Source organism: Arvicanthis niloticus, chromosome 22, assembly GCF_011762505.2.
Source record: "Arvicanthis niloticus isolate mArvNil1 chromosome 22, mArvNil1.pat.X, whole genome shotgun sequence".
NCBI lineage: Eukaryota > Metazoa > Chordata > Mammalia > Rodentia > Muridae > Arvicanthis > Arvicanthis niloticus.
Window position 1 is genome coordinate 41,733,790 of NC_133429.1, and position 13,645 is coordinate 41,747,434.

General features: G+C 43.8%; 1 protein-coding gene across 2 annotated transcripts in view; it reads right to left on the reverse strand.

Annotated features, from left to right (window-relative positions):
• Helb (DNA helicase B) overlaps nucleotides 1–12,574 on the reverse strand; it is a 28,771-nt gene extending 16,197 nt beyond the window's left edge. The window contains exons 1-6 of one of the 2 annotated variants that reach the window (XM_076920338.1): nucleotides 12,153–12,574; nucleotides 10,114–10,506; nucleotides 8,285–8,454; nucleotides 5,480–6,361; nucleotides 2,983–3,154; nucleotides 1,642–1,783 (exon numbers count right to left, since the gene is read on the reverse strand). In XM_076920338.1, the coding sequence (XP_076776453.1) occupies nucleotides 1,642–1,783; nucleotides 2,983–3,154; nucleotides 5,480–6,361; nucleotides 8,285–8,454; nucleotides 10,114–10,506; nucleotides 12,153–12,456 (2,063 nt within the window). In that variant the 5' untranslated portion in view covers nucleotides 12,457–12,574. The remainder of the gene's footprint in view (nucleotides 1–1,641; nucleotides 1,784–2,982; nucleotides 3,155–5,479; nucleotides 6,362–8,284; nucleotides 8,455–10,113; nucleotides 10,507–12,152) is intronic. The other variant, XM_076920337.1, reaches the window with a different exon arrangement.
• Nucleotides 12,575–13,645: the final 1,071 nt, after the last annotated feature.

The following is a 13,645-nucleotide window of genomic DNA, read 5'->3' on the forward strand; positions in this document are numbered from 1 at the left end:
AGCGTCCACAACAACTACCCCACCCCACCATTTCCACCATTCTCTCCAGGGTTGACAGGGCCATACTAAAGTACAGTTTGGTATGGTCAAGGTTCTGGTGACATTCAACTGAGCATATGAAAAAATAGCAAAAAAACAGAGTTCACAGAAGAGACAAAAAAAGGTAAAATGTGACCGAGTGGACACAACCATCTCTTAGTATCCATGGCCCCATCATACCTGCGGATCTTAATAGCTTCTCAAGTCGAAGAACAGCAATGGCCCTGATTCTCCAGCACACAAAATACGGAGGAAGGCCAAAGGCTTATGCAAACACTGGAGACGAGAGTTAGCCCCTTTCCACTGAGGAGCAGATGCCTGGGGGCCACCAGGACTGATCTCAGAGTCAAGCCCTACATTTACTCTCCACCCCCTTTGGGCTTTTCTCCCACAGAAATGATCAGAAAGTTCTTGTCCAATTCTCCTTTGAGAATAAGACTCATTCCTAAGTCTCCTTTGCCTTGGGCAGAGTCCAGACTCTAAGCTTAACACACCTTAACTCCGGTGCAGCTATCCCCGTGTGGTACCTGCAGGGTGGTTTCAGAATCTCCTGATAAGTAGCCTCTCAAGTCCTTGTATAAAGTGGCACCGTAGCTTCATACAACCTACATAAACCTTCCTGTTTATTCTAAATCATCTCTAGACTATTGATGACACCTAATGCAAAGTAAAAGCCATGTAAACGGTCAGTACAGGGTATCATTTAGGAGATAACCAAGGACAGAACCTGTACATGTTCAATGCACGTGTAATATTTTAATTTCTGGTCAGTTGTGTGCATACTTAGGGAACTCACAGATACACACAACCAAGAGAATCAGATGTATATATTCTTAAAGACGAGAAATATATCCATCTTTTTTTTTTTTTTTTTTTTTTTTTTTTTGGTTTTTCGAGACAGGGTTTCTCTGTATATCCCTGGCTGTCCTGGAACTCACTCTGTAGACCAGGCTGGCCTTGAACTCAGAAATCTGTCTGCCTCTGCCTCCCAAGTGCTGGGATTAAAGGCGTGCGCCACCACTGCCCGGCCCATCCTTACATTTTAACGATAGTTTATGCTGGGCCAGTAATGAAAGATACTAATCTTGGTTTTCTAACTGTGGTAATAGGCATATATTAAAAGGATAGAAGAGGGTTTGTGATGGCTTGTGTATCCTTGGGCCAAAGAGTGACACTATTAGGAGGCGTGGCCTTGTTGGAGTAGGTGTGACCTTGTTGGAGTAGGTGTGTCACTGTGGGTGTGGGCTTTAATACCCTAGCCCTAGCTGCCTAGAGCAGTATTCTACTAGCAACCTTCAAAAGAAGACATAGAATTCTCAGCAGCTCCTACATCATGCCTGCCTGGATGCTGCCATGATACTGGACTGAACCTCTGAACCTGTAAGGCAGCCCCAATTAAATGTTGTCCTTATAAGAGTTGCCTTGGTCATGGTGTCTGTTCACAGCAGTAAAACCCTAACTAAGACAGAAGTTGGTACCAGAAACTGGGGTATTGCTAAAAGATATAGTAAATGCATCGTACTATAAATCATCCTTTATTCCTAATACACTTCATCCCTAATACAACAGAGATAAACATACAAGAACATCAGTATGTGATACCTTGTAGCATTGTCTACAATCAGCTGAGACTCTGTCCTGTGGTTTGTCTTTAGTTCGATGGCACACTGTCTTGACTTAAGAGTCTCAAAAATATCCTGCAGCAAGTTACCAGGTTCAATACTGGGTAACTGTCTAATATCACCTAAAGGGATGGGGGCATAAAAAAAAAAAAAAAAAAAAAAAAAGATTTTACTTAACATGGATTCTAAAATGCATATATTATTTTTATTCTACTGATTGGCACACAGAGTAATTGTAGACCTTTGGTAAAGATCCTCTGAAATCTTTATTTAAAATTATTTAAGAATCTTAACTATCCTAGGAGAAGGAATGGGGGGGGCGGGGAACGTGATTGAACTACAATGTCTGAAATTCTCAATAATAATGAATTCTCAATACAAATGTTACATTCAAAAATGTTAGATGTTCTCCAAATCAAATTAAGTTGCATAAAAGACACTTTTAAAACCTGTCTGAAAACATAACAATGTAACAATTTTTTAACTGATCTCCTTTTGTAACTGTGACCCAGGAAAGCTACGTGGACCATATACCTCAGAACATGTTTAAAAATCAGACCTCAGCTATCTTGTACGTGGTCACTCCGTACATTATTCACTCTGTGTCCTTGTGTTACAGAACGTGGGGGAGCCGTGACCTCACTTGCATAAAACAAGCTGACTAAACAGAAAATGAATAAGCTGAATCAAAGCAAAAACAAATTCCAGCTGCCCAATGGCAGCGCGTGACACAAAAACCAAACTCTAGAGAAAAGAGAAATATCTGCTGGGTGACAACTGGGTGAGCACTTAAGACATTAACAGAATCGGCTGCTCATCGAATATCCCCAAATGCCTAAAATAAATGGTATTTATGTACAACCCCACAACAATTAAATCACAGAATCGACTGCTCACTAAAACTCTACAGAATCTAACTAAATCTCACCAGATTAAGTGGCTGGCGAGGCCTAATTTGAATTATTAGCTTAGAATCATAAAATTACTGTAAAGTGGTCTATAATTCAGACTTTTTATTATTTCCAAATGATCTACATCCTGATTTATTCTGACTCCAACATTTTTACTATTTTAATAGCCATTACTCAAGCAGTAAGCAGTAACTTAGCACGCGCCATCCTGTTCATCCTTGCTTGCCGATACCCTGGCCAGACAACCCACCTAGGCTGGTAAGAACAGCAGGCAGACTTAACTCAGTCGCTTTGCTACGGGCTGTGGGAAAAGCCTCCCATCTTCAGCATCCAAAGCCTGGCGTGACACCCACAGCAGCAGCACCCACAGAGCTTTAAGGGAACATGCAGACTCTGACGGTTTAACTCACCAAGGATTATTAGTTTAGACAGTTTGGAGTGTTCACGCAGTAACTTCAGAACTGACTTGAAGATTCCTACAGACACCAAACTCCCTTCGTCCACAACCAGAACTCGAACTGTAGAGAATTTCCACGGCTTGTCCACTTCACTTTTCTTCCACATATAGAAGCTGTAATTGACCTTTAAGTAAAGCGTGCACATAAAAGAAATAATCAGGTTAGAACTAACAAGCATGTGGTTTTAAAATAAAGCTTACCTTATGGGTGGGAGGGCATAACAAACGGAAAGAAAAAGCAAACACAGTACAGAACATTCCATTTACAGGGATGAACACACACACACACACACACACACACAATGAATTTTTAAAATTTCAAACTGTAAAAGGCTCAGTTAAAAAAATATATTTGCCAGTTGAGCCTTGAGTTTAACTTAATAATAATCTTCAAAATTTCCCTTGGGAAAAAAAAAAAAAAAAAACTGAAGACTTCTCCCACTGCTGCAAACCAGAAAAAAAAAAAAAAAAAAAAAAAAAAAAGATCTATTTCTGCTCTTTCCCAATAAACCTCTTGGCTTTCTGAGCTCTTCCAATCCTCCCCCCCCTACCCCCACCCCTCTACTAAGTTTTCTTTCAAGTATTCCAAACTTCTGACCACCACCCTGTAAAACCACAACCTCTAAGAAAAACAACCCAGCTAACAACAGTGTTGATAATATGATTATTTTTAAAATAGATGACTCAATGAGATAATGTCAAAATACTAACTGTTAAAGCTTAAAAACTCCCGGCTAACTGTTAAAGCTTAAAAACTCCCAGCCGTAAGTTTGTTTCCAGTATTCTATAATACACAGACTTCTTTCTGATCAGTTGTCGCCTGAAACCTCAGCAGTCTACAAACAAACGAACGAACGCTCTCCCCAGTGTCTCTGCAGAGCTTTCCCCTAACTAAAATGCCCGCCTGCTCACCAAAGGCTCCTAGAGCATTAGAGTTCTTCCGAACACACAGAACAGGATGGCTCAAGATTCTGCCCCTCAAGTCCTTCCACCATTATCACCGGTGAAGTACTAACTCTTGCAGCCACATTGAATCATTTCAAACTTTTGTTATGTGACTCTTGGCCAGATGCAAGAGATGAAGAAGATCCAGATGCAGGAGATGAAAAAGACCAACTGAGAACAAGCTAAGGTCCAGGGAGCTTTGCATTCTCCCACAGAGAAATGTCTTCTTCCATCTCCAGTGTTCCAGGCAACGGGGACATTCTTTGTGACCAGTCCCCACGAGATAACATATCTTGCGGGGAGCTAAACTACACCATTAGGCCCATACTTTGATCCCCTAGCATTTGCTCATGACAAGAATGTTCCCGATGAGGGAAGCTGTCAAACACTTTCTGAGCCAGTGTCCACGCTCTCGCTGCAAACTGGGATGCTTGCAGAGAGACTGTCCTGAGGAGGACTGATCTAAATGATTACCTACTATAAGGACAACGGAGACTTTTAACAAGAGCAGTAAGCCCCATTAGCCGTGGGAGATAAGCTCCGGGAAGGCTAGTGAACCCTTAGACGAGTAGGAAGATACTGCAAAAGCTCGTCTGATGGCAGAAACGGCCACCAAGCGCCAAACGCCAAACGGGCAGGTAGCTTATGCAGGATGGGCACCTTGCAGAAAGGTAAGTCCTATCCACGGCAGGACTAGATGAAATCAGGTGAGATCGCACCCCAATGCTCAGGATACTACACAGCTAAACTCGACAAACTGATTTCTTTCTGAGTGTGAACAGTGAGGGCAGAGCAGCCAGAAAGGGTAACTCATATGGCTTCCACAGCTTGAGATCCCCAGGGACCTTCTTCCTGGCAGGATTTCCCCTCTATCATAGCCTGAGCCGATCCAAATGGCGCTGCAGAGAGAACTGGAATGCCAACAACCTGCGCAGAAGGACTTATTATAGTCAGTCCACGACTGGGAGGTAGCAGCCTGAGGCAGCGTAGTGGAAATTTGCTCCTGAAGGAGCAACCGGTCTTGCTGGATGCATCCAACACGGTGTTTAAACGTCTGGGTCCTGTGCTCATCGGTCAGGAGCTGAGGTAAGAAGCTGGATTTTATCACAGCCGAAACTAGGTGCTATGAATCCCAGTGTTGGGACTGAGAAGAGCAGAGCAGTGGAGGGGAACCTTTGCTCAGCTGTAGAAGCCCAGAGGAGCCAGGCAGCAATGGCAGGGGCTCCTGGGAAGGTCTGACATGGTGGGGAGGCGTGTATGAGAGGGGACGGAGAATGAGGCAGGTGGACAGTGTAGTGTAAAACCCCCTGGGGAGGACTTACCCTTGAGTCTGGGACTATGTCAGTAGTAAAGTATTTGCCTGGTATGAAAAAGACCCCGAGTTTTATCTCCCATGTGAAAATAAAAAGAAAGAAACACTTGACAAGCTGATTACTTCCGTATAAAGAGCAAAGATGTCTTTGAGAAAATGTTTTATCTGCAGGCAAAACTGTCAGAGGTTTTACCTGACATAGCGTGTAAGCCGGAAGCTCGGTCTTCTGCCTCAATAAGCCAGCTGCCTTCCCTGTAGGTGCGGTGAGCAAAACTTCTATAGCCTTGTCCACCCCGGCTGGACTCTGCTTAGGAAAGGCAAGCCATTCTTCTGAGGCTTCCTGGTCTTGTTCAAAATCTTCACAGGCTTGCTGCACTTCCCTTTCTTCTAGCTGCTCCACGTGTTTAAAAAGACGGCTAACAATGGTGGTCTTCCCACAGCCGCCTTTCCCGCTGAGGACTGTCACCGCATTGGTGCAGATGGTTTCCAGGGCAACCACCTGATCTCGATCCAGTGGGATGTCGTTTATCTCTGCATCCGCGATGTGTTCTTTGCCATTGCTTTTAACATGGTCACCGCTGTCTTGGGCGTCTAAAACACTGGCACCCTGATCTGACCCCACCTCATCTGGCTTGCTCCCTTCCACGACCTCAGCACTTCCTGGATCGCAGCGCTTTGCGCCGCTAATTGACGCCAGGACGTTCTTCACGTCCACTTTCAAATGCCACGGGGGTCTGTTCATCAGCTCGCATATGGAGGAGGCTATGTCTTGCTCGGCCTGGTACAGCTCATAAAGAAAGACGCAGTCCTTCTCATAGGTGACCACCTCAATGTCCCTCAGAAACACCAGAGACTGACATGCTTCCTCGAATGACATATGCTCGGACAAGCCCGAGGTCAAGTCCTTTACTTCAACGTAAGTGTGCCCGTCTTCTCTGCATGTCTGCCTCAGCTTAGAATATAGGACCAATGCATTCTTCTGCAGGGGCGTCATCAGCCGGAGCAGTGAGGGGCACTGACTGAACACCATCCAGCTGGCCTCGCAGCGCAGCAGGTTCAGCTCTGCGTAGGTTATCTGTAGGAAAAGAGAGTTCAGGATGCCTCACACAAATGATACATATAGATAGATGGGGTATAGAGCTACAGTTGAAACTGTGCTATCTTAAACATTTTCAAGATATAAATATATACACAAAATTTGGAGGACGAAAAGGTTATATAGCTAACACATCATTGATGATTTGGGTTTTGTTTTTTTGGTTTGGTTTGGTTTGGTTTTGTCATAGTTTTGTTTTTTTTTTTTTTTTGTTGTTGTTTTTTAACTGCCTTGTAGTTAGGCAGTTCTATAATTTACAAATCAGTCTCCAATATCAAACAACGCTACATGGCTTAACGCACACATGTATACACACACAGGCATCCCCTGGTTTATTCTTGGCCGGGTCTCCCAACAGGCAACATCACTAATGGCTTCTTCCTCCAGAACTGGCTCGTCCATCTCGTACATCGGACACTCATCCCTTACCTCCACTCTTTAAGAACCCTATAAGATAACAATTATTAAATCTCTACTATGGATAAGAGCCTGTGTCCTCCTCTAGTCACAGGCCTCTGTTCCTGCCTGAGGAAAGAGCTATAGCACACACTTAATTAATGAGTCCAGTGAAATTAGAGTTTAACATGCAATATGTGAGACTCCCAGCGGAGAGGCATCCTGCACCTGACATTGCATTTGCAGGGGCCTTAGCACATCCGCGGAAGGGAACGGCTATCTTACTTTCTTGGCTTCCTTGGTTTGCCAATGGGTCTATTGATAATTAATTCTTCCCAAATACCACAAAGGTATTTATCACCCTATTATTTTTCACCTCTATTATCTTCACGGAGATGCCCTTCTTGGGGCCTCCATTCCTTTTACAGACTGCCGAGTGTTCTCTCAAAAGTCAAACGCTAATGTCCCTGCTGTCTCCGAATGGGACTCCATTTGGAGACAGGGCCTTTCAAGAGGTGATGCATGTTCGAGAAAACCACAAGACTAATGATAGTATCAGAGTGGGCCTCAAGTTCCTAAGACTGATACCCTTCACTGAAAGAAAACTTAGCACACCCAAGTAAACAAGTAAGCTAGGCTTAAATTCCCCAGGTAGAACAACTCCTCCTGCAGTAAAGAGACCAGACACAAATAAGAAGACTTCTAGACACTAACAGGGAGGTAAGGAGAGACCTGTCTCCGGATGAATGGCCCATCAGGTTTCCATGGGTAATTCCTGCCTTAGCTTCCTCGGCTATCCCCGAGTCTAGAGCCCGTCTGGAGAAGGTCATCAAGTGGTACCTATATTTTCTTGCTAGGATGGGAGGCGGCAACCCCTAAATTTTCATACTGAAGCTCATCAAACGTAACCATGTTTTCATCTGAAAAATCACTTGATAGCTACCAAGATTTAAGGAAGGCATTGACTCCTAGCGCCATCCACTTTCAACTCGATCTCTGACAATAAGAGCAAATTTGGACTTAGATGTAAATGGGGTTACTGTGCCCATTAAGGAGCAAATCACAGTGTGATGTATCCTGAGACTCTATGTCTCCAGTGGTTCTGACTGGGAAAGGGGAGAGGGTGCTGCAGAGCAGAATGGAGAATGGACTCAACGGAGTCCCAAGAACTGTGGTCCTCAACGAGACTGACAAATGACAGCTGAGTGGCAGAAAAGCAAGTCATACCATGTGACATCAAATGACCAAATTAACAGCAATAATCTGAATGGCATACGCCTCACTATTTTGCTTTCTGTTGATGATTCAATTGACTTATTTATTGACTCTATACTCATGTCAGAATTACAGACCTAAGACATTTCCGCCTACCTGTAACACCCAAGAGAAGAAACCCCAACACTAAATCCATACATATTCTCCACAGAAAGAAATTCAAACATTGCCAAATTTGAAGAACTCTGCCTTATACAAGATTACGAAATGCGGAACCGGGGTCTCACTTACCCTCCTGAAGCCCAGCTTCCACGGTTCTGTACCCAGAATCTCCTCTATGCGTCCAAGCACCCAATCAGAACATGAGCTGATAAGCCTGTTGAAGTGTCGAGGAAAAAGCGTTGGAAGGAATTCCATGACTTTGGGGAACTGCAAAGCTGTCATTGCAGTTACAAATGGGACTGCAGGAGAGATCAGGAAAGAGCAAATCAAAACACACAAGTGAGCCCAGACAGACGGACTGGGGGTGTTTTCTCTCTTAGCACAATCCACTGAAGACACCTAAATCAGAAGGATTATTCAACTTACCTGAAGCACTAAGAAAGTTAGTAAAACAATTTCTACCAAGGTCTCTCCTTCCTTTGTTATAAGCAGCAAGCTTTCTATTGTTAATACACTTCATGCATCAGTCTTTTGTTTTCTTTGCAATATAATCATAAATAAACCTGGAATGCCTCCTGTAACGGTAAATTTAAAACCAAGCACCAAACCAATCAATTACACATCGGCCTTTACATTTTCCCAGTTGTAACTATGACTCTTTCCACCCCTAAGTCATTGGGTGTGATGCAAAATCCATCTGCTTTCATGAAGAAAGGAAATTCTTTCTGTATATGGACGTCCAGATAGAAAACCACAGTTTGATGCTACTTTAAGTCATTTGGAATTAAATATTTCTGAAGTTCCAAAGCTTTCCTTTCTTGCTAGTCTTCGTTTTGTTTTGTTTTGTTTTGTTTTGTTTTGCTTTGTTTTGTTTTTCGAGACAGGATTTCTCTGTGTAGCTCTGGCTGTTCTGGAACTCACTCTGTAGACCAGGCTGGCCTCAAACTCAGAAATCCACCTGTCTCTGCCTCCCAAGTGCTGGGATTAAAGGCGTGCGCCACCACTGCCCGTCTTCTTAAAAACAGAAACTGAATTCTGTTTTAGTTACTCAGAGTACTCTCCACAAACCCAAAAGTCAAGAAACAGAACCACAATTTCAAGGTGGAAGCCCCGATTCTTGAAGATCACCATATAGAATCCATGTTGCAGAGGAGAAAAACCAAAGGTAACCCAACGTTTTCATCAAACTGACTTCCGAGAGGACCCAGGCATGCTCAAACTTTTGATGTCGTCACATAAAAGGTTTATGTCTTAAAACCAAACAACTGAGTCACAAAGAAATAAACATAAATATATAAATACATCTCACATCTTTTTGTTTGTTTTGTTTTTTCGAGACAGGGTATCTCTGTGTAGCCTTGGCTGTCCTGGGACTAGCTCTGTAGACCAGGCTGTCCTAGAACTCAGAGATCATTCTGCCTCTGTCTCTCAAGTGCCGGGATTAAAGGTGCATGCCACCACTGCCAAGCTAAACATCTTATCTTGAATAATGTTATTTTCCCTTGAACCATGCTCATAGCTATCTCTGGCCACACATGGCCTGCAGGCTGTGAGAGATATTGTGTCCTCGACCTGAAATGCTTGTGAGAAATATTTGGGTCTTTTTTTTTTTCAGAATCTAGAATATTTACCTATAAGAAGGTGTGGGGATGAGACCCAAGCCTAAATATACAGCCCATTTATTTTTCATATGCACCTCAAACACAGAGACTGAAAAACCGTGTAAAAGATTTTAATAATTTTGTAGATGAGACAGAGTTCATCCATAAGGATCAGAAAACGTCACCTGTAGTATCATGCCCAGGCTCAGGAAGTTCTACTTTAGGGAGCATTTCAGAATTTCTGATTAGAGATACTCAATTTATCCTGTGGAAGTTATGGCAAAATTAAGAGTTGAAGCACTCCAGTCCCTGAATGTCTGGATGGCACAAAAACTCACCCATAAAAATTGTACTTACATGATTTTTCCACTTTCAGCTCATCACTCTGGTCACGCTGTGTAGATTGCTTTTTATCTTTCCTTTCGGTTTCTATGTAGAAACTTCTTAACATTTCCCGGAGATTTCCAAAGTTTAGCTTTTCAAAGCTTGACACTTTATCTACCCATTCTAAAAATGCCTGTATGTGCTCAGGGGCTAAGTTGCATTCTTTAAGAAAAAGGGAACAGATATGTTTTTGACCTGGTGGTGACATATCAGCCTGCAGAAAGTATGACGGAAAGCCTTGAACTTGATAGCTCTTGGATCGCACCGGTTTCACAACCTGGACCTTCACGCGCCACCATGGACCTTGGAGTGGGAAACGTCCATACACGGTACATTTCTCTTTAGTATTTTCATCAGGAATAGACACTAAATGAGAAGGGGAGATAACAGGAAATTTGCAAAGGTTTCCCCCAGCATTCCCTCTCTCTGATCCCCTCACACATACACACAGGCAGCACCCATACAAACATCTACCTGCTACCTGTAACACTTAACTCTGCCCGTTTCTCTGGCTGACTCCCTGTCTACAAAGGATGCTGCTCCACCTGTGTATTCATTCTGGAACTAAGCACAGTGCAAGCCATGGATGTGTTCTTCTAAATCCAGTCTGTCTACCACCATCCCCTTAGCCGGTATCAGCCTTTATATAGGTCTTAAGGTATTTACCAAGGTGCCTCCTTTTGCATAAAGTTGTTCAAAGGTACTTGCATCTCCTGGCTGGTTCCTACAGTTACTGCAGAGCTCAGCTCAGCTGACTTCTTCAGCAAAGCTGTGTCTAAATCTCATGAATATCACTTCTCCAAGTGCTGTCTGGTACTAAGTTGTGGCTACTTCTCTGATTAAAGAATGTCTGCCTAGGTGCTACAGAGCTGGCTCAGCCATTAAGAGCACTGACTGCTCTTCCAGAGGTCCTGAGTTCAATTCCCAGCAACCACATGATGGCTCAGAACCATCTGTAATGGGATCTGATGCCCTCTTCTGGTATGCAGGTGTACCTGCAAATAGAGCATTCATGTACATAAAATAAATCTTAAAAAAAAAAATAGCTGCTTAATTCAAGAGTATTATTTCCACTGAAAAGGCAACTTTGCCATTTTCTCTCCCTGGCCTGTCCCAGTAGCAAATGCTTGGCCAGGATAGCAAGTTAGAACATGTAATCCTTCGTATTTAAACTCAAACACAACTATAGTTATGTTTAAGTTGCCAATAGTCAGCTGCCACGCATGCTATTACTGTACTAGACCATGCAAATACAGTGTGTGTGGATGTGTATGAATGTGTGTATGTGTGTGAACATGTATGTGGGAATGTGTGGACATAGATATAATATGTATGTGTAAGAGTGTATATGTGTGTGAATGTGTATGTTTATATATGCATGTAGATGCTGTATGTGTAAATTTGTGTGTATGTGTGTATATGTGTGTATGCGTGTGTTTGTGTAGCCCCATGCTTCCACACGCACCCTCGTTGTCTCAAAGTTGTTTCAAAACAACTCCATCATGCTGGGCAGTGATGGTGCACGAACTCCATCATGCTGGGCAGTGATGGTGCACACCTTTAATCACAGCACTTGGGAGGCAGAGGCAGGTGGAGTTCTGAGTTCGAGGCCAGCCTGGTCTACAGAGTGATTTTCAGGACAGCCAGGACTACACAAGAAACCCTGTCTCAAAAAAACAAACAAACAAAAAAAAAAGAACTCCATCTCTGATTCAGCCAGTGTAGTGTAATAATTAAAGGATTCTGTTTCTGGGTGGGAATAAAGGCACGAATCTATTTCCTCGACTGTAAAACTACCTCCAACTGTTAACTTTAAATGAGATGATATATGTCAAAACCAAGCTTAACACAGTATGTGCCATTACCACAGTTACTACTACATCTTAAGTACGGGGAAGCTGCCAGCCACACCACAGGTCTGTCAACTGCACTGGATGCCAGGCGCCCGGGCAGTGAGAATCGAAAATACTTCTTTGGACCCTGCCAGCCCGGCCTAGCTGGCGCTCGCTTACCTCTCATGCGCCCAGGGAGGCTGCCCGCCTTGATGCCCCCGCTGCACAGCTCCTCCGCATCCACAAACTCCGAGTCCTGCTCCCCGTCCTCCTCCTGCGCACAGTCCTCCTCGTCGTCGCTCTTATATGGGTGCAGAGGGCCCAGCAGCTCCCGCACAACACCCTGCCCGGCCATTATCTTCTCTGCGAACTCAGCCCAAAACAACTCTACAAAAACCCCGCGCGGTCTCCAAAACTGCAACCAATCAGCTCTGCCAGGGTAAAGCGGGTCCGCTTCCGGGAACATCCAGGAGGAAGGTGACATGGGGCGTGGTCTGAGCGATGCCCCGCCCCAAGGGGAGGGTTAGTGACACAGGGCGGACACGCAGGCTGGGTGGGTGCCCTCCTGGAGGTGCCACTGCGGACTGGCTGCTGACAGTTTCAGAACTGCTCTTTTCAGAGGTGCTGGGCGTTTACTGCGGATGGGGAAACGCGGTGAAAGGTCACGTCTCTTGGGCGCAGAGAACCCCGGGAAAGCGGGCCATCCGCTGCTCACCCTTTTAAAGACAACACATCAGAGGCCTCTAAAGACTTTGGGACGCCACCCAAAACACATGAGTGAATCTCTAATCTGGAGAGCGTGGTGGCGACGGCTGGGTACCTCCTTACACGCCGCAGAGAAGTTGAATTTACATCTCCTAGGGCATTGATCCAGGTAGATTTCTAGGTCCCTTTGTATACCCTGTGCGTTGGGATGTACTTTCTTATTTTAATGCATGGCCTGGTTAGCCCATGTTTATGCTTTACCCGCTTTGGAAACCACTGGTTCTAATAGCTTTCGACGCCCTTTCACCTTTTCCCGTTTATAAACTACTCTCCTCGACTTCTTAAAGCTAACCTAGTTCCTGTTTTCAGTAAAGCAAGAGGTGGGGTCTTGTAGCCCAGAGAATATGCGTAATTGAGATAGGAAATAAAGAACAAAAGAATGATGCAAAAACTGAATACCAAGGTTCTTCTCTAGATGCGGGGATAGTATTTAAAAGTCACAGTGTCCTTTGAGGGGCGCTGTAAAATACTATTTTACTTTGTGGTTATTGTTTATTATGTAATTACCTTAATGTTAATCCTAAAAACTATGTTTTACTAAACCCCAAAACTGTGGTGCTGTGTTCTAATAAAGGCGTTTGTCATACCCAAATGTCACGTGCATAAGATCAACTATCTGCAGGTCAAATACACTTAATACACTTTTAAGTGAAATTCCATTTGTAATGGCATCTTTCTTTCAGATTCCTTTTTTTTTTTTTTTTTTTTTTTTTTTTTTTTTTTTTTTTTTTTTGTAATGTGCGTGAGTCTTTTGCTTGCGTGTGTGTCTGTGCGCTTCCCCTGCAGTTGGAGTTACAAACAGTATACTTAGTTGCCACGTGTGTGCTGGGAATGGACCTAGGTCTTTGGAAGAGCAGGTAGAGCTCCTAACTGCTGAGCCATCTCTCCAGCCCTCAGACATTTTCCTT